The sequence below is a fragment of the Hippocampus guttulatus genome, chromosome 14 (assembly GCF_054856545.1).
Source record: "Hippocampus guttulatus isolate MCC_2025c chromosome 14, RoL_Hgut_1.0, whole genome shotgun sequence".
In the NCBI taxonomy this organism is placed as follows: domain Eukaryota; kingdom Metazoa; phylum Chordata; class Actinopteri; order Syngnathiformes; family Syngnathidae; genus Hippocampus; species Hippocampus guttulatus.
The window spans coordinates 15,403,307-15,421,846 of NC_141274.1; the positions used below are offsets into that span (position 1 = coordinate 15,403,307).

Below are 18,540 nucleotides of genomic sequence, written 5' to 3' on the forward strand. Positions count from 1 at the left end.
TGAGTTCAATATAAATGATATGATAAAAATTCCATGAAAAGTATTGCTAAGAAAAAACTAGCAAATGGGACATTTGGCCCTTTATCTGGCCACTCGTATTTATTGCAACTACAAACGCAAAAGGGGATTGGGCAGCGTCTCCATTTTGTGTCATGAAAGCAGAGCTGCGCTGGCTCGCCTTCTGCTTAGCAACGTCGCTCTCTCACATTCTCTTTCTCTCTTGCTTCTCTCCAGGCTCTCTCTTGTTTCATCCTCTCTGAGTTTTTTTGTTTTTTTTGCTTCTATTCTCTGAGTTCACAAGTGTCCTCTGGCAGTGAGAGTCTCCAGACTCTTGCATTACTCTTCCACACTCTTACATTGGCCCAGATGACGAGTACGGTCGTGGACAAGACAAGAGCCCACTGGCCTCATTCTTCGCGTCCTCTTTCATGAAGCGCGCCCGTCTTTCCAACTGCGTCATCCTCCTCTTGACCGATGGCCGATGACATGCGTCTGTGTGTTTTTGTGTCGCGCGCAGGTGAGCGCCCCGACAGCTCGTCCATAAACAAGCCCAACGCGCTTGGCTGTGGACGATCGTTTCATTTCATTTAAGACGAATCGATGAATCCACAAGTGTTCTCAAGTGGTTCAATCGACACTCTCGGTGGATGTTGTCGCGGCCACGTGGTTGCTCCGAGAAGTGATTAATCCACAATCAATTCCTTGAGACACGTCTGTTCATAAATTTATTTCAAATGTCCAATAAAACCCAAAACAAACGAAGCGGCGGACGGAAAACAAAGCGCGACCTACTTGTCGCAATTCACCCCAGTGAGCGACGCTATGATTAAAACTCGCAAAAATCGATCCGTTTTGGGCATAATGTGACACAATTTGTGGCCCTTTTGTTTTTTGTTGTTGTTGTTTTTTTTTTGGGGGGGGGGCGGGGGTCACTCGCAGGAATGACAAACATGACCGCCTGGTGCACGCTGCGGTCTAGACGCTCATCATAACTAGGACATGTTGTCATCATGATCAGGGTTTTAATTCTTGTTGTTAATGGCATAATTCATAGCCACGGCCAAGCCTCCTGCAGCTGCAAAGTGAGACATGACCTAACGCTTCCTGTTTGTCCTTTTATAAGGAGCTGAGTGGCGGCTTTCTTTCAGCGCCTTCCTTCTTCACATTCTCTCTGCAGGGTTACGCCAGGTGAATTACAAGACTTAAAGAAGAAAAAAAAGGAACAATTTTGCAAGCATAAAGTTGTAATCTTACTCCCCTCCTCCCCCCGCCCCCAAAAAAATCACAATTACATTCGAATATAGTTGCAACACGAGAAAAGAAAAACAATGTCATTTTTACAAGTCACAGCATTGCAAGAAAAACGTTCTGATTTCATTTCTCGGATGAGTGTGAATGGTTGTTTGTCTGAATTTGCTTCTTTTGTCCGCGTCGTTTCACAATCTAACCTTCATACCGCCACCTACTCTGCGTGTGCGTGCGTGCGTGTGCACGTGTGCGTGTGTGTGTTCATCCAGCAAAGTGTATTCTCGGGCAATTGATCCATTCATGAGCTAACAGCTAGCATTATGACTCCCCTTAACTGTGAGAAAGGGAGATAGAAAAAAAAATTGATTGAGCCAAGTCTTTTTTTTTTTTTTTATGTGAAGGATCATGGAAAATAAAAAGCTAATTGCCGCAGTGAAGCGCCGCGTAGCAAGACATCGCGCACCGTTCCATTTATAACGAAGGCACTTTCACCCACATGTTACAGCGAGGCTGCACAAGGTCGGCTTGTAAAAATGGCTGGCGGGAGCAATGTGTACGTGTGGCTCATTGACGATCATTTCCTCCAAAAGCAACACGAAATGTATCAAATCTTTGATGCAACAATTCTAATTCTATCGCTTTTGTGAGTTAAATGTCGAGGCCTTTTCCCCTGCAATGTTTTTTTATTTTAATTCAGCACTCGTTTGGTCATTATGCCGACTGCTGTCGGGCTATTGAATAGACGTCCCGAAAACCTGGGCTCACCCCCCACTCACCCGTTTTTAAGATGCTTATTTTTATTTTTGTACTTTTTGTCAACTACTTTCTCCCTTTCCTAATTTGGCTGCTGTAAATTGGGAATTTCTCCATTGTGAGACAAATAAAGCTTTTCTTATCTGATGCCTGTGATGAGTAGGCCAACATTCAAGCCTCAAGAACCCTCGAGCGAAAAGACATAGGAAGTCGGCCATTTTTTTTTGAAGCATCCACTTGAATCGGCCATTTCGGGGTCGTTACAAAACAGGAAATCTACCATTTTGATTTGAAGCAACCGTTTAGCGTCATTTTAATGAATATTTGCATTTGGTAGCATCCCTCAGAATGGTTTTAATATTGAGCCCCCAGAGTCAATGTCACTTGGCACCATGCAATGGCTGGTCGACATGTCTGTTTTTGAGGCGACCCACAAAAAAAGTCTTACGAACCCGTGCCCAAAAAGACACGAGTCAGCCATTTTGGTTCAAGGCTGCTGTTAACTTTCATTTGTTTTTCGAATTTCCCTCCCCCGGTATAGACAGCGCGTCCATGCGGCGCAAAAACATGCCAGCGGGCCTGAAGCCAAATCAATCGGGCAGGGATGAAACACTCCTTATCTGTGTGTGTGTTTGTCGGGGGAGGGTAGTTGCAGGAGGTTTCCAGACATGGAGTCGCACGACATCGGTCTCACCGGTCTGCTGTCAATTTGCTTCCTGTTTGTATTTTTCCCCTCACGTGAAACACGCCACATTTCTTCTTCTTTGCTCCCTTCAACATTACATCATCCCAATTTGCAGGTACGACAGAAAGACATATTGGCCAATTTTTTAAAAACATCCCACTGATATGCTAATGAAGTCCCCCAACCCCCCCCCCCCCCCCCAAAAAGTGCATACCATTAAATGCCTCACTTTACTTTGCCCATGGGCTCTCATTGATTTGGCTGTTAAAACAAAATGCCGCTGCGGGTCCGTGGCTAAATGGCTTATTGGATTAAGACCTCTTGTGTGTCTGTCTGGGAGGGGCAGGTGGGACCACCACGTGTAAAGCAGACAGATGAGATATTTATGTGTCAGACCGGCTCAACGCTTGGGAACTATAAACCCATACGACCGGATATCCGTTCGTAAACGAGAAACATACGGCCGTGTTGGTACCAGACTACTCTAATTGATACAAATTACCGCAAGGAATCCATCGATCCATCGATTGTAGAGCAATCAATTGTGGCTTGACAGTTTTCATCACTTGAAACAAGAGAGCTCACACCCTGCGCTCTGTATGTCACGTTACGCTCACAACCAAAAACGGCCAGCAGCGCTGGCCAGTAGCGACATGATAGCACTGCTTTGTGGTTTACTGTCACTACATTTCACACAGTCACTATTTTCGACACCTCTGATAGCTATTCAGCAGTTGAGCTACTTTGGTGCCTGATAGGAAGGTAGCGTTCACAGACGCTTCATTTCCTCCCGCAGTTGTAATCATTTCTCCAACGTCACATGACTTAGCTTTTTTTTTTTTTCCGCAAGCTCGCCGGCAACACCGCGGGCCTGCGAAATGGGTACAGCGAGTGTAAGCGTGCAAGTGTGTAGATCTGGCCGATACCCGAGCTTCTTATCATGTGTTGTGGAATATTGGTTGGGCAGAGTCTTTTCCCGACAAAAATAAGATATTTTGTTCTATTGAAATCTTGAATTCAATCTTTAAATACGCAAGACATGTTGTTGTTGCCTATTTTTTCGAGTGTTATTAAGCAACAGCGCTCAGGGATAAAAGACATTTCATATGTTTGAAAATCCTGGAAGAATGTGATTTGATGGAATTGAGTTCTTTATGATAAACATCCACATAAACAGATTTGAATGATCAACTCGTATCACTCTCAAACGTCATCAAATCATGTCGAACTTTTTTTTTTTATGACATCCTGTGAATATATCGAATCTCATGCCAGAGATTCCCAATCGCCACTTCGGAGCACATGTGATGTTACTATTATAACGGTTATCAATACAATATATCCTCTTTTCATTTTCAACACAGGTGCTAATGCTGACATTGTCGTGGTTTTCTGATTGATTTGTTCCAACAGTTGGCAACGGTTAGAAATACAGCCGGCTCGACCGAAACCTGCGGGGCTTGAGCGGAACAACAATCGGCTAAGCGTATTTCCTTCGCACAGTAATCCATCTTCAAAGGCAGCTTTAACTTTCCGTTTGTAGGTGATTCAGTGTAGCCCCCCCCCCCAAAAAAGCATTTTAAAATGTTCGATGTGTATCACAGGATGTGTCAACGCAACTTGTAGATCGGTTAGGGTGAAGAAAAAAAAAAAGCGTCTTCCGTGCGTGATGCTGTCGAGCAGCTCAGACAGGAAGCGTGTATTTCGACAGCTCGGCGTCTGACACGGCTCGACGGACTGCGGGAGGATGTGGTGGAAGCAGACGGGGCGTGACCGCGTCTCTGCGGGCGACTCTTCCAGCAAAAAGCGCACCCAAATAAGTTTGACTTCCTCTTTCTGACAAAAAAAGAAACGTCTGCGGCGCTGACCTCCTCATGAATGCCAAGCTCATGAATGGGCCCTAAGGGCCAGGAGGGAGAGACGCTCTGGGTGCGGGAGTGTTGTTGTGACTTTCACTGAGTCATATGAAATGTACTCGTTAGTCATGAATCTTTGAAAAATTCTGCCCCCGAGCCAGTTTCACCGAGCATCATAAAATGTTCCGGGGTTTGTTCATCATGAGTAGACCCACACAAAAAAAAAATCCAAAGATCACATGCTTGAAATGCCGCAGGAAATAGGTCACATTTTGATAACATGAGTCCTTTCGGTGAAAATGTATGTGGTTATGAAAATTCAGCCTTTGAGGCCAGTTTTTGGTAGGCATGTCTATCAGGAGTCGATAAAAAAAAAGCCCCTCCCTGGAAAAGGGACCTATGTATATCATTTGGATTGAACAAGAAAGAACATAATCACCATGTCAATTTATTTGGGTGCCACTGGCCCGATCGATTGGGAAACTATGCCAGACATGCGTAAGCCCGGGAGAGACTCGGACTGCAAGGCGGCTTCAAAGGGCCGATGACAAATGTGTCCTCCGATTTCTTTTTTTTTTTTTTTTTCGGACGATTTACGTTCGCCCCTTATGTAACTAAATTAAAAGCAACACGATCACCATTTTGTCCTCATCCCCGGGTGCTTGTATACTCCCACAAGGAAGCGGAGAGCGGGCTGTAGCGCTGAACGAGCCGCGTTAAGCGACACACCGACCCAAAACTCCATTTTAACCATAATGGCTCGTTATTTTATATCCAAACAAAACCACGACAATATCAAGGCACTTCTACGATTTCAATATCGTGAAGACGGCATTATCCTTCCACAGGAAGTGGTCAATTTTGGTGTGACGCGGCCATTTGACCGTCACCCAGAGACCTTCGTAGGTGAACAACCCGAGATGTACATCACTTGCGTGTGTGATGCCAGATGAAAGTTCAAACCCAAGGCCTGCGCTCTCTTTTTATTGTTACTGAGATAAGATATCTATGAACACGGTTTTACCAGCAGGTTACCGTTTCAGCACGCACAAATCAAGGCCATCAAAAGCTGTATCTAAATGGCGACTTAATCATTGTTTAAGTTCCAGCATTATAATGTGTCGTTGTGACAATTGCACCAGTTCGTGGTTGTGGGGCATGATTTATAATTGACCAGCAGAGCGCCGTCCTCGACGCGCACATACTTCCTTTCCACTTGACGGCTCTTCGTGTGTCTGTTACGTCTACGGAGTGTATATACAGTACATTGCGTCCGTACATTATACATTCAGCGGGAAGACCGCGCGGGTATTTATAACCGTGTGTGTACAGATACGCGTGAGGGAGTAGGAGCTTGACCTCGGAACTTGTTTGCTTGTCTGTGTGGCAGTCCGGTTGCGTGCGCGTCATGTGAAAAGCGCACCGCTTGCCCGCATCGGACGTAGCGTCTCACTCCGCTTGCGAAAGGAATGACAAACGGGAAGTCGTTAAACATTTGAGCGGCCGTGCCGCGTCACGCGGGACGAGTTGCGATACCCGGCCGGGGTTGTCCGTTGAACTTGCGCGCCGCTTTCCCGCCTGGCGCACACCCTCTTACTCGGTTCATAAACGGCAAATCATTCAACCATTTGACTGGCTTGGCCGCGTCACGGCGCAGGTTATGGATGGCGCAATGTTATTTGTTGACCACCAACTTGGAATCTGGGGTCGGGCGTGTTGATGGCTGTTGTACTTGTATCGGTTGTAGTATTTAACGGCCTGCGCGCTACGCAAACATCTTTCCGCTCCAATAAAGTTGTCTGCTGCGAAAGCGTCACGTGTACAGTACCGACGGTCTGGGGAATATGCGGAGGCTGCGGAAATGGGTCACCGGGAACGTTCACGTGGCCCAGTCTGTCTAGGGCAGTATGTTTCATTGAGCTGCCGCATCGTGTGCGAGTGTGACTGCGGCAGCGGGCGGCCAGACTGCTGGTGATTAGGACCAACGGGGCAGAGTTCAGCCAAGAGAGTGTGCGGAATGCTAATCCACAATGTCACAAGGCGAGGTTTGGCCTCACAAAGGCCTGGAGACATACGTGCGTGTGTGAGCGCGAAGGGGGCTTGTGTGTATGTTGTTAGCAGCCCACGTAAGAGAGGTGCTACTTTATGGCAGATTAGCACAACATGGTGTTTGTTAATAAAAACATGGCGGGGGGGGGGGGGTGAGAGAGCGACGGGCAACAACGCTCGAGCGAGACAGTTGTGTCGAGGTTTGCAGACTCACTCATGAAGACGGCACAGACCGACGGCAATAATGAGCATTGGCCGCGTTTGTGCGTGGGCGTGCGCGCTTGTGAGTTTGAGGGGGAGTGGCTGGTGGGCGTTGAGCCGTCAACTGTCAGATCAACTGCAATTAGCCAGGAGCGTACATGCACGTGAATATCTCTCCGGCGTATATCCATATGCAAGGAGGGAACGTCTACCGACACGCCGACAAACAAAACCGTTTGGGTAATGTCCGCATTCATCCACGCGCCAGCGGGACAAAGTATTGATGTTGCGATGGATCATAGTGCGGTGGCAATACAATGTTCAAGCTTTGGTTTTTTTATCGGTTTCACTCAGTTTTCCGCATATAGCTTATTTCCGTCCCCGAGCGATGTACAGTTCAAACTAATCCCACATTTACATACACGGATGACGAGTGCCAGGTGGTCTCCAATTGCCCACATCACATCCAGGGCCGACTACATCATCCGCAAGGGGGGGTCTTGGAGTTTATATTCCAATGTCATTCACAGACCCCGGCAAGTCTATTTCCGTTTCCGCAACGTCAAGCCGACGTGCGCTCCGACCGCCCTGATTTTAATGCGAATGGGCGATATCGTCACCATTGCTGATTCCATCAACTAAAAAAGCGTATGGAGAAATCCATCATGTGCAATCTTCAGAAGAAAAAGGAAAGCACTTGAAAAACCGGCTTTGCGAGAAAAAAAACAAAGCCATTTTTTTCAAATCAGCCTCAAAATACGTTTCTGGACACAGAAAGCCGTGTCTCATTTTTTGTTGCAGGCAAGTCATGCAACTGATTCATTCCCACGAGTCGTCTTTCATAGAAACGTCAAACACGAATCCTGACCGTCACGACTGGCCTTCACCAACTGCTTACCCGTCATGCGCATGATGGCTTTTCTGCACCCCCCCCCCCCCCCCAACAACAACAAAAAAAAATACAGAAGGCCAAAGAAGATGTTTTTACTGAGTTGTGCAGTAAAGCTCGACCAGCCATTCAACGGCGGGCGTTAACCTTCAAACGGTCCTTCGAAGACGGGCCTCGGTGTCCTTCGCATGTCATGTGACGTTTACTCCTAAAGACCACATGCGCACGCAGGCGTGCACTTTAGTGAGCTGTGTCGTCAGCACACCGTGCGTTGTAATGAGGGTCAAGCAGAGAAAGGACTGCCGGCGACTGCTTGTCTTGTGTTTTTTGTCACCTCTCGCCTCCCACACATGCACGTACCCATCCGCTTCTACGAGGCACCACTGCAGTGGCTTCACCGTCACTTTCCGTCAGTCTCCGGGCCCCGAGTCTCTCCCGCCCTCCCCCTCCCATCCTCTCTGTTGCTGCAGTAGGGAAGAAAAAAAGAATCCAGCCAATCGGGAGCCAACATAAACAGACGAGCCCCCTCGCTCTGCACGCACACACACCTGGTTGTGCTCTTGCCTCCAGGCTGTTACATGTGCAAACACACACTCATTCAAGTGCGTCTTTGTAAATACGCTCCTACCCCTGACAACGCACACATTACGAATACATGATTGTGTGTGGTTTTTTTTTAATGAACATCTGACAACAATGAGCACAGAATGCTAGCATCAGATCTTTCATAACAGCGCGACGCGGCCGACCGTGACTGGAAAGGACCACTGGGGGGGGGGGGGGGGGGGGGAGACAATGACATTTTGCGACTCACAACTGCTCAGTGAGCAATTGAGAATGGCTTATCCCCGTGCTGTGACCATAATCTGTCAAACCTTTGTTTGATGCTTTATCTGTTAGCTCGCGTGTCAGGTGGCCGCTAGCCGCTTGTTGAGTGGCATTCTGAGCCATGAGGGCTCTGAGATGAAATCTTTCCTCTTGCTGATGATTGTGTGGGTGTGTCGGGGGGTGGGGGGGCGGGGGTATATCCTCTCATCGAAAAGAAAATTTCACACGAGTTGCCTATTATCCTGACTGACGTATCATTTTGACAGCAAGACTCGTGCATCCAGATGCAAGCAACTTTTGAGTGGTTGTTGATGTAAATAGCTGATGAGTCATTCCTGTTCAGTCTCCATGACCTGTCTGTCAAGAGGGTCATTTGACTTTATTTGAGTTGTATTATAGGGTGGAGCCTTGAGCATCAGCTCCATCGAGCCCCTTGCTGAGCCTGCCCTGGATTTGCTGAAAACACACATGCGCAGAGGCAATGTCGCTTGTATTTACTCAGCACACACCACGCAGGCTAAGAAGCTGACATCATGAATCATAAAGCTTAAGCGCACACACACACACACACACACACACTGGCATGTATAGTGTATAATGTATAGCGCATCCTCACATTGAGAGAGACTCCCAGCTGCGTTGCGGCCCGCCTAGCAATGAATCACACGCACGCCAGCGCGTAATGGCAGACCGTTCGGCTTTGCTCCTCTTTTATTCATGTAAAGCTTCCTCGGCGGCCCCGCTCGCTCCCGTATGCCTCGCTGTTTTTTTTTCCCCCCCCCCCAACGACATTCGTCTCCATTTTCCATCTCTTGGTTGGATGTCATTAGTTCCTCCGTCCTCCATTTTCAAAGGTGTTTGCATCGATATTGTCTTTCTACTTTTCCCGCACTGCCGTCGGCATCGTTTCCATCCGCGCTTTGATGACGTCACGGGCGGCGGTCGCCGGGCTCGCGGCATTATGAGTCTTGATGTCCAAAGTTGTACATCTGACACTACAGGTGAAAGCTATTCAAAAGCTCTTTGCATCTAGAATTTAGATGCAGAGGTCTTGATGTCTTGATAGGCGTCAGTCATGGCAGTCAACACTGTAGTGGCTGATGCACAAGTTTGGCACATATCAAAAGAACAGCTTTTTTTGAAGAAGTCTTGCTCCAAATGGATAGGAAATCTCACTTTGGGATTCCATGTGTACATTTCCGTCTTGTTTAACCTTGACGCCCCCCCTTCCCCCTTCTCCCTTCCAGAAGGCGGCTGCGGCAGATGAAGACCAGGAGAACCAAGCGCGCAAATCCTCTGCAGACCTCTGCCCCCCCGGCGGCAAGCTGGCCGAAGCCGAGCCCGCGAGGAAGGTCAGTCGCCAGGCTACCCCCACCTTTAACACCCCCTTGCACGCGCCTCCCTTTCTCCCATCCGTCACCTCCAGTTGCTCCTGCCGCCCCCTGGTACATGCGGGTCAGCTCTCTGGGTCGGCTACCGTGCGCCAAGCGCGCGCACGCACAAGCCGCTCATTTTCTGATGGCGTGTCTCCTCGGTGCAACTTGGCAGGAAGCGCGCACACAATAACACAGCTGCAGAGATGGTCTTCCAAGCTCTTTATCATCATGATCTCTTTTTCTTCTCTCTCTCTCTCTCTCTCTCTCTCTCTCTCTCTCTCTCTCTCTCTCTCTCTCTCTCTCTCTCTCTCTCACACACACACACACCCCTCCCCCCAAAGGCACACTTACTTAGTGTTGAGCAGGTGATCCCTCATCTATGTCTCCTGGCAGCATCTATTAGATTACAATTGTGACAGTGAAGCCCATTTCCTGTCTCATGTCTCCACGCTTACGCGCATCTAATCACTCGTTGTCATCATTCCTCTCTTTAAAAGTGTCTGTTTGTACTGCTTTGTTTGTACCACAGGTTAAGATGTCGCCGAGCGCGGTGTACGATCAGCTTTTCCCGGACATCAAGGAGGAGCCGGGACACCCCGCCCTGGTCCACCCGAGGTACTACAACATAGGAAATGCTCTGGTATTTTTAGAGTCCTTGTAAAGCCCCCCCCCCCCAAAAAACACACATTTTTTTTCCCGTCCTTGTGCCGAATGAAGAAGTCCAGGACTTTTGAATAGCTGTCCACTAAATGGACGAGTGCGCAATTGTGACATCAGAACCACTATAACGACTGACGTACGACTTCACTGATCTTCATCAATTATTAAATTGATTGATTGATTAAAACTTCACTACAGTCTCTTTCACACAAATCCTGCAAAACAGAGTCATTGTTTTTTTTTTTTGCACAGAACCCACCAAACCAAAAAGAAAACTCACTGACATGGCATGATGTCATTCCAATTGGCCTTCTCACCATCTCGCATTGAAGCGTAATTCCACGCAGATTAAAAAAAAAGCGGAAACGGCCGACCAAGCCTAGCCAGCGTGGGACTTGCGTGACGCGCTGACACCCCGCCACCGCCGGCACCCCACAACAGCCTGCGCCAGTTTGTAGCTAGCGCGTCTGCGGCGGTTAGCCATCATGAACGTCTCGCAGTACATCCTCCGCAGCACTTAGCACAACGTTTGACGTCCATGCGCGTCGCACTTGTCAACCATCAGCTGGGTGTGCATTTTTTTCAATCAGGCCTGGGTTGCCACTGTTGTACTTCTCTGCTTAACCTAGTTCGTCGTGCCAACCGCAGCTTTGTCTGGAGGGGGTCTCTTGATGATGGGGGGGGCGGGGTCTTCACGAGTAAAGAAGCAGATAGTGCCACCTGGACGCTTGTGATAAGCCCAAGGTCTGTTTAGGCGGAGTGGGTGTAAATACAAGATAAGACCTACCCCAATATTCGGCGCCGGTGTGAGTTTGATGGCGCGCGCAGCGTGAATTACGGCTCCCGTATATGTTGCATATCATCCCCGCTAAGTCCATAACTCAGAAGGTTTTACGAGACCATGAAAGGTGACATTGCTTGCTCGCGATGATGAGTAGGGTAACAAAAAGCCGCAGTCGGTCAATTATGAACAAACGGAATTCATTAAAGCTGTCTCAGAGCGTGTATCGGTGTTTAATCTCTCCTTGTTGTTTTTTTTTTCTCCTCTGTCTTCTCCAGCTACTACCTGTACACATACGATAAGATGCTAGCTCCCAACGTGTCCCTGCGCAGGGAGGCGGAGATGAGCCGCGAGATACTCGGCGCGCTGCTCAAACATCAATATGGCCGAGGAGCGCCGCAACACGACCAGCCTCCCGTGGGTCAGTTGCCCTTCATGTTAACCGAGCGCTGTGCTGTTGAGCCCAAAAACCACACAACATTTCTCCTTTTTTAAAGCTACGGTGCTGCTTTTTGTCTATTTGAGAATTTATTGAAGTTATCGGTTTGAGGAACGGATCCCGTTTGAGAGTGAATATCAAGTGGAGCCGACAGCTGCAATCATGGATGTCAGTCACAAGTCTGCTTGCTTGTGGTGTACTGCTGGAGTGCGGCTTGTTTGTAAATAAATACGCACTTAGAGAGGAGCTGGCGCAAGCTGTTAACATTCTTACGACGTGACCGGGAGAGACAAGCGTGCTTATGGAAGAGACACGTGTGCACTGTAAACAGCAAAACACACACACGCGCGCCTGCAGCCATGCATGTAATCGTGTGCTGACCTTCACTTATAGACTTGGGAGGGGAGAGGGTGGCGGGGGGGGGGGGTACCTCACTATTGATGAGCAAAGCGGTGGTGGTGGTGACCTCCTTTTCTGCACTTTTTCTGCAGTGTGTGTTTCGAGTACAAATGTGTGTGTGTTTGCATGAATAGTCATCACAGGAATGTGTTTGCCATCCCAGCCCGTCTCTCTGTGAGGCTTTTCTCCTTCCATCCTTTTCTCTTTTGCGCTTCTCCGCCTCCCACGCCGTCACTTTCTTCACTCGTCCTCTTGTCCCGCAAATGCTAAAATGGCCACCTTCTGGGACTTTTCAAGCATGGGCTCATGAAACTTTTCCTTGGGTTCTTTGGACTTTTTTGTGTGTCTACTCATTCTAGACATACCAAATTTCATATTGCTAAGTGCAACCATGTCAAGGTTGAATCTTCCAAAGATTAGAGGGGATGCTACAAAAAAAAAAAGACAGACTTCCCGCATCTTTTCCGGCATGCCTTTTTTAGACTCCCCCCACATCTACTCACAATAGACACGCGAACCGAATTTCATTTTGGGAAGGGAAACTGGCTTTGGGGGTTGAATTTTGAAAAGTCTGCTGTCTATTTCTTCCGCTTGCTGTGTAACTTCCACTGGTTTGCTAGCCTACTTGCTTTTGATCCATCCGAACGACTCACTGCTATTTGTGTCTAGCATGTACTGTATGCACTATTTATTTCTGTCACGCACACACACTATATGAATAAAAGGCAAGCAAAACAAGATGCGGCTTTTGATGCCTCCCCAGATACATTTCTAAGAGGTCAAGCACTTTGCCCACTCCGTTCTTTAATCCGCCCCACAAAGCATGTTTATTATTAAGAGTCCTGGAATATTCATTGCATTAACGTATCCTAAATTTGAGGTTTTTTAAAAAAAAAATTATTGTACTTCTGGATGTCACTTTGGTACATTATTTTTGGTCCATGCCCAGTCTCTTTTGGGGGGGGAATCAAATATGTCGCACCCCTGATTTAAAGTGACAGAACACGTTGCCAGATGTCGCATTAGGCTCCCCCTAATTCCCATTTTGCCGCAAAGACGATCTTTTTCTGCATAGACGACAGTCCGCACTTGCTACCTTCTTTTTTTTTTTCCCCCCCTCCTTCGCTAACTTCCTTCTTCATCCCGCTCCTCTTCCTCAGATCTCCACGCGTCGCCTCCACCGGCTGAGGAGGCCAAATGCCAACGCGCTGCCGAGCGGGAATGCCAAGCCCAGGCAGTTTCCATGGAGACGAACATCCTGAGCGGCAAGATAGCCACCCGCTCCCACAACAGCCCTCCTCCTTCTCCTCTTCATCCCGCGGACCAAGATGCCGGATGCGCCGTGAACATGACGTCGGGCGGGCCGGAGGACGACAAGGACAGGATCGTCGTGGAGATCGTGCAGATGTACGGCAGGCAGCAGGAGAAGCTGAACTCCACCCTGCACAAGCAGCTGCAACTGGAGATGGTGAGAAATCAAGCCCGCTCGGATAAATAGACTCGCAGGCTTCCTCGGTTCAAGTCGGAATCCCTTTTATATCAGCAAAATATGTTGAAAGCATTCAAGGAATTGCTTTGGTCGTTCAAGTCACTCTCGTGCTCATCCAGAGGATTCGCCGCACACTGTTCTCATCGATATGAATGAAATAGGTTGACATCCACCAGACAACCCCGAAGATCAGGATCTGTCTGCCTACACCTCAATCAAATCCACCAAAATGGTGTTCTACCACCTGCCCCGCAACGAGTTGGTCTCAAGATGAGTTTGCCTTTTGTCACCAAATTGGCAGGTGCACCACCAAAAAAATGCTCGTCATGGCGCACCGTGCCCTGTCAAATTCCTAAACACAAAGAGGCTTGCACCTGCACCGAGCTCAAAATGCGCCACTTTTTATGCACGTTCGCTGCCTACAAAAATCGAGCCCTTTGTGCCTATTCTGGCATGGCTTCTTGACACTTTTTGCTTGGTCTGTTCACAAGACGGGCCAAGCAAATTTCATGTTGCCAAGTCAAACTAGCACTGGAGGCCGAAGCTAAAGTTAGTGCTCGGCTTCCTGCGTCTTATTACTCCTGACTTTTGTGTCCTTTCTTTGCGGCTCCGTTTACCCCGCAGGAGCTGGAGGCGTTGCGCGGCGGCGAGGCGGCGCGGCTCCGCGAGTTGAGCGCCGAGCAGCGGGAGCTGCGCACCGAGCTGGAGGCGGCGCACAGCGAGCAGGCGCGTCAGCTCGGCCAGGCCCGCCGGGAGCAGCTGGAGCTGGAGATGCGTCTGGAGCGGCTTCGGCAGCAGACGTGCGCTTGCGAACCCGCCGCTCGGCGCCAGCAGGAGGCGCGTTACGCCGCGCAGGTATGATGCCACGCCGCGCGTCGGACCGAGGTGGTCGGACGCTAAAGTAGACAGACGTGTGCCGTATTCATTGAGTGAATGAAATAAGATACTTGACTCGAGGGTGTCTCGCTTCCAGTTTTGGTTAGCAAAGTACTTTGCAAATGTGCTCAACACATAAGCCGTCATGTCCACATGTGCACAATACAGTCTCTGAACCGAGGTCATTCCAGTTGCTTTTTTTTTTTAATTAAACCATTATCTGAGGTAAGCTTGTAGGCTGGGCACCACTGTATACAACTTCCGGCCCTCACGTTTTGCTTGTTTCTGAGCATCCCGTCTCCACATGCCATCAATTTCCGGCTCCGTGTCAGCCCAGCGCGAACAACGTTGTGCGCTCGTTGTGCGTTGTTCCCAAGGTTTACCTCGCTAAGATCTCCTCCTCGCGGTCTCTTCGCAGTTGTCGGATCTTCGCCAGAGGCTGGAACGCGCCGAGGCCGACCGGCAGGAGCTGCAGGAGGAGCTGAGACGCGAACGGGAGGCGCGCGAGAACCTGGAGCGCACCATCGCCCAGCTCAAGCAGCAGATGGCCCAGTCGGCCGCCGCCATCCCCGCCGGGGGCAGCCCCTCGCCTCCCCTTACCCCGTCCACCGGGCCCCCCAACGCCCATTCGCCCGCCTCCTCCTCACCGTCCTCATCCTCCTCCTTCTCGGAGGCCCCAAAGTAAACGGCAGCCCTCTTCTGCTTTCACTGTAGGACTTTTGTAATTTAACAAAGAAGAGTTTTGCCTTTTTTTATTATTATTATTATTATTATTATTGTTATTATTACTGGTAATCCTTCTTCTGCTCTCAGCAAACATATTTAAAAAGCTTTTGGTTTGTTTGGCACGTGATTTCAATTGATAGCCACCACCATTCGCGCTGCTTGTTTTGCATTCCCTCGGCACACCTCGCGGACGGGTGAGCGCTCGTCTCCTCTGAGAGCAAAGTGAAATCATGTCATGGAAAACGGAAGACAACTGCCATCGCCACCTCGCTCTGCGAAGCCGTCCTCCCTCCGCACCACTGTGGCATTCTTCCACGCCCACCGAAAAACAAAACAAAACACTGTGCTACTTTGTTCCGGGGTACTTGGGTCATCCTTCCCCCATAATCCCTCTGGGAAAGGAATGAGGGGTTTATTTGGTTTGTTTGTTTGTTTGTTTGTTTATTTGTTTGTTTGTTTTCTGCGCCGAACATGAAGGCAGCTTTTTGATAATAACGCAAGCTTACAGCCCCGCCCCTTGATTTGACCTGAATGTGGGACAGCAGGTGACACCAGTTACTTGCCCGTTATGCTGCCCGACTGAACAAACGGCGGCAGGAAAGGGAGTCGGAGAGGGGCGGCACCCCATGGAGGGTTGACTTTGACCCGCACCGGAGCTCCGGTTTTTGTCACGTTACTCGGCAAAATGTGCTTTTTATTGCACATGAGGTAAAAAAAAAAAAAAAAGAGGTGGGGCTCTTTCTAACTTTTTATGCATCTGCAACAAATGCAAATTGATAAGACATTCCACTGTGTTCCATCTCAAAGGCAGATTATAAGGAGCGTTGCAAATCAAGTCCTTGCTGAGGGTGGGGGGTACTTTCGAGAAATTATTTAACATAATATTAAACTAAAGATTTCTATTCACTTTGTACATAAACTAGCCATTAATATATGAACTCTTCCGTGGATAATGTTTTGAAGGTTATATGAATGGGACCGGGGGGGAATAAAGGCTTTTGCTTGTGATCTTTGCAAAAACATGCAGACTTGTCAAGTGGATGTGGAGGAAAATGATATTTCACCTCACAATTTGCCCTGATCTTTTTGGAGCTGGGGAAAGGAAAAAAAAACAAACATTCCTGTCACTTTTTCTATGAAATCCACAAAAGGCCATACTAGATTTCTGAAAAAAAATTACAAATGTTTTTCATAACAATTTCGATGATGTTTTTAAGAATTGATGGCAGGCCAGATCATAGGTGCTGCCGCCAGGTTTAACATGTTTTAAAAAATGCATATATGTATATGCATGTTTCGCAGCCTCTCATGTTTGTCACATGACCACACATACACATGAAAATAAAATGTCTCCCACGCGTAGAATACTAATAATGAGCCACCGAGGCTCGTGTGCATGAACCTGTGCAAGTTTTTGAAAAATCATGATGGGTTGAGATGAAGACTTCATTCAAGGTCAGCGTGTGTGTTTGTGTGCGTGAGACTGAGACCGTCATTGTAATTGTACGTTTGTACACTGTTGACGCCGCTAAATTCATATTCAGTATTAGTGTTGTTTATTTTTTGGTTTTGTTGGGAACGGAGCAGAACAAGTCAATGTTTTCTACACAAGGGGCCTGCTGTTTGAAGTGAAAGGGAAGTGTCCCCCCTCTTTAACGATGGATTACATTTTGCAGTGTTACAACACATATGCTTTTGTACAGTTCTAATTTTTTTTTAACACCAGTACCAAGTTTGTCCACCACGATGACATTGACATATCCTCTGTTGGGGTTTTAACACAATGTCGCCGCATACTGTAAATAAAGATGATAAATAAAAGACAGGAAATGTGAATTCCCGACAAGAATGACAATCGGCAAGTTTGGGAACCCCTGTTCTTTTCCTATTCGGTGGCATGCTTTTGTCGTCCCATCCTAGCATTGGTGAGCGACAAGTTGGTACACTGTGTTTTCATTTATACACTTCTATTAAAAAAAAAGATCTATCTATCTATCTGTACATCTATATCTAGAGAGCGAGAGATATTCGTGGCTTCCGCCACACAATGCTGAAACATGACTTGCAGTGTCCGTGTATAAATATGACCATTGCCAATAACCATGTGATGAGACTTGTTCTTTGCATGACTCGAGACACTGATCTCCTACCTCATGTTGTGATATATATAAATAAGATGGTTTTTTTTAAATGCAGAGGACACTCTGATAACTGTTCAATCATTTAATATTGACAAGTACAGACATGACCTGACCTGTAAATGCTTCTTTAGCTCTATAATACCTCACTTCTTGTATCTTTGTGGTTTCTTTTTTTTTTTTCCTGTTCTTTACCCTCATTTTCATTTCACACCTTGTACATATGACCTTGTGTAGAGACAATGAACTTGGATGCAATTCAAGTAAAGTTCTGTAGTGTTAAGCCATCGACACGTGTCTCCTGCTGCTCATTTTCACACATCGATATTTAGCATCTTGAGAGAACTAAAATGTGTAGAGACAATGAACTTGGATGCAATTCAAGTAAAGTTCTGTAGTGTTAAGCCATCGACACGTGTCTCCTGCTGCTCATTTTCACACATCGATATTTAGCATCTTGAGAGAACTAAAGTGAAACTTTTTGACATTGAAGGTCACACTAACAATCGGGCCAATTTACAGTCATTTCACTCACTTCCAATCAAAGCCGCAAAGGCCCGATGGTTAGCTATTGAATCCTCCGAAAGATTATTATGAGTATACATATTGTATTTGTATCAAATACATACCCTAAAGGGCCGCACAAATTATTTTCAACAAGTCAAAGGTCTGTCTATCAGGGTCGGTCAGGTCACACGCGACGATATGGTAGTAATCCGATCAAAATGTCCTTTTCATTCCACAAAACAAAACTACAAATAAAATGTCATTCCCATTCTCAAGGTTTTCTGCTAAATTTAAACCTCCCAGTCGTGGTTTGTTTGAGCGAGTGGACACACTCCAAATATCTTTGTACAAAACATGCTTCCTGTCTGTCCAGTGAAGCACAGCCAGGCCAGCAAACAAGCTCCCAACATAGGGGAGAAAACTTTTTCCTGCCAATAAGCCTGATTGATTTTAAGTCGCAAGTGCCATGGCAACCAAAAACAGAAATAGACTCCACAATTTGAGAACAGGGGAAGTGAAGGGGCGCAGGTTCCACACACACCTCTGCTTTGAGCAAAATGTTCAATGGAACCCGTGGGGGCGCCATCTGGGAGGCCAAAGACCTCACCTGGAGCATCCCGCTACAAAGTCCGACAATGGA

General features: G+C 47.6%; 1 protein-coding gene across 2 annotated transcripts in view; it reads left to right on the forward strand.

Moving 5' to 3' along the window:
• Positions 1-17,684, forward strand: part of skila (SKI-like proto-oncogene a) — a 33,183-nt gene extending 15,499 nt beyond the window's left edge. Inside the window, exons 3-8 of one of the 2 annotated variants that reach the window (XM_086129342.1) lie at positions 9,757-9,861; positions 10,415-10,500; positions 11,605-11,747; positions 13,325-13,632; positions 14,278-14,508; positions 14,948-17,684. In XM_086129342.1, the coding sequence (XP_085985468.1) occupies positions 9,757-9,861; positions 10,415-10,500; positions 11,605-11,747; positions 13,325-13,632; positions 14,278-14,508; positions 14,948-15,214 (1,140 nt within the window). In that variant the 3' untranslated portion in view covers positions 15,215-17,684. The remainder of the gene's footprint in view (positions 1-9,756; positions 9,862-10,414; positions 10,501-11,604; positions 11,748-13,324; positions 13,633-14,277; positions 14,509-14,947) is intronic. The other variant, XM_086129343.1, reaches the window with a different exon arrangement.
• Positions 17,685-18,540: the final 856 nt, after the last annotated feature.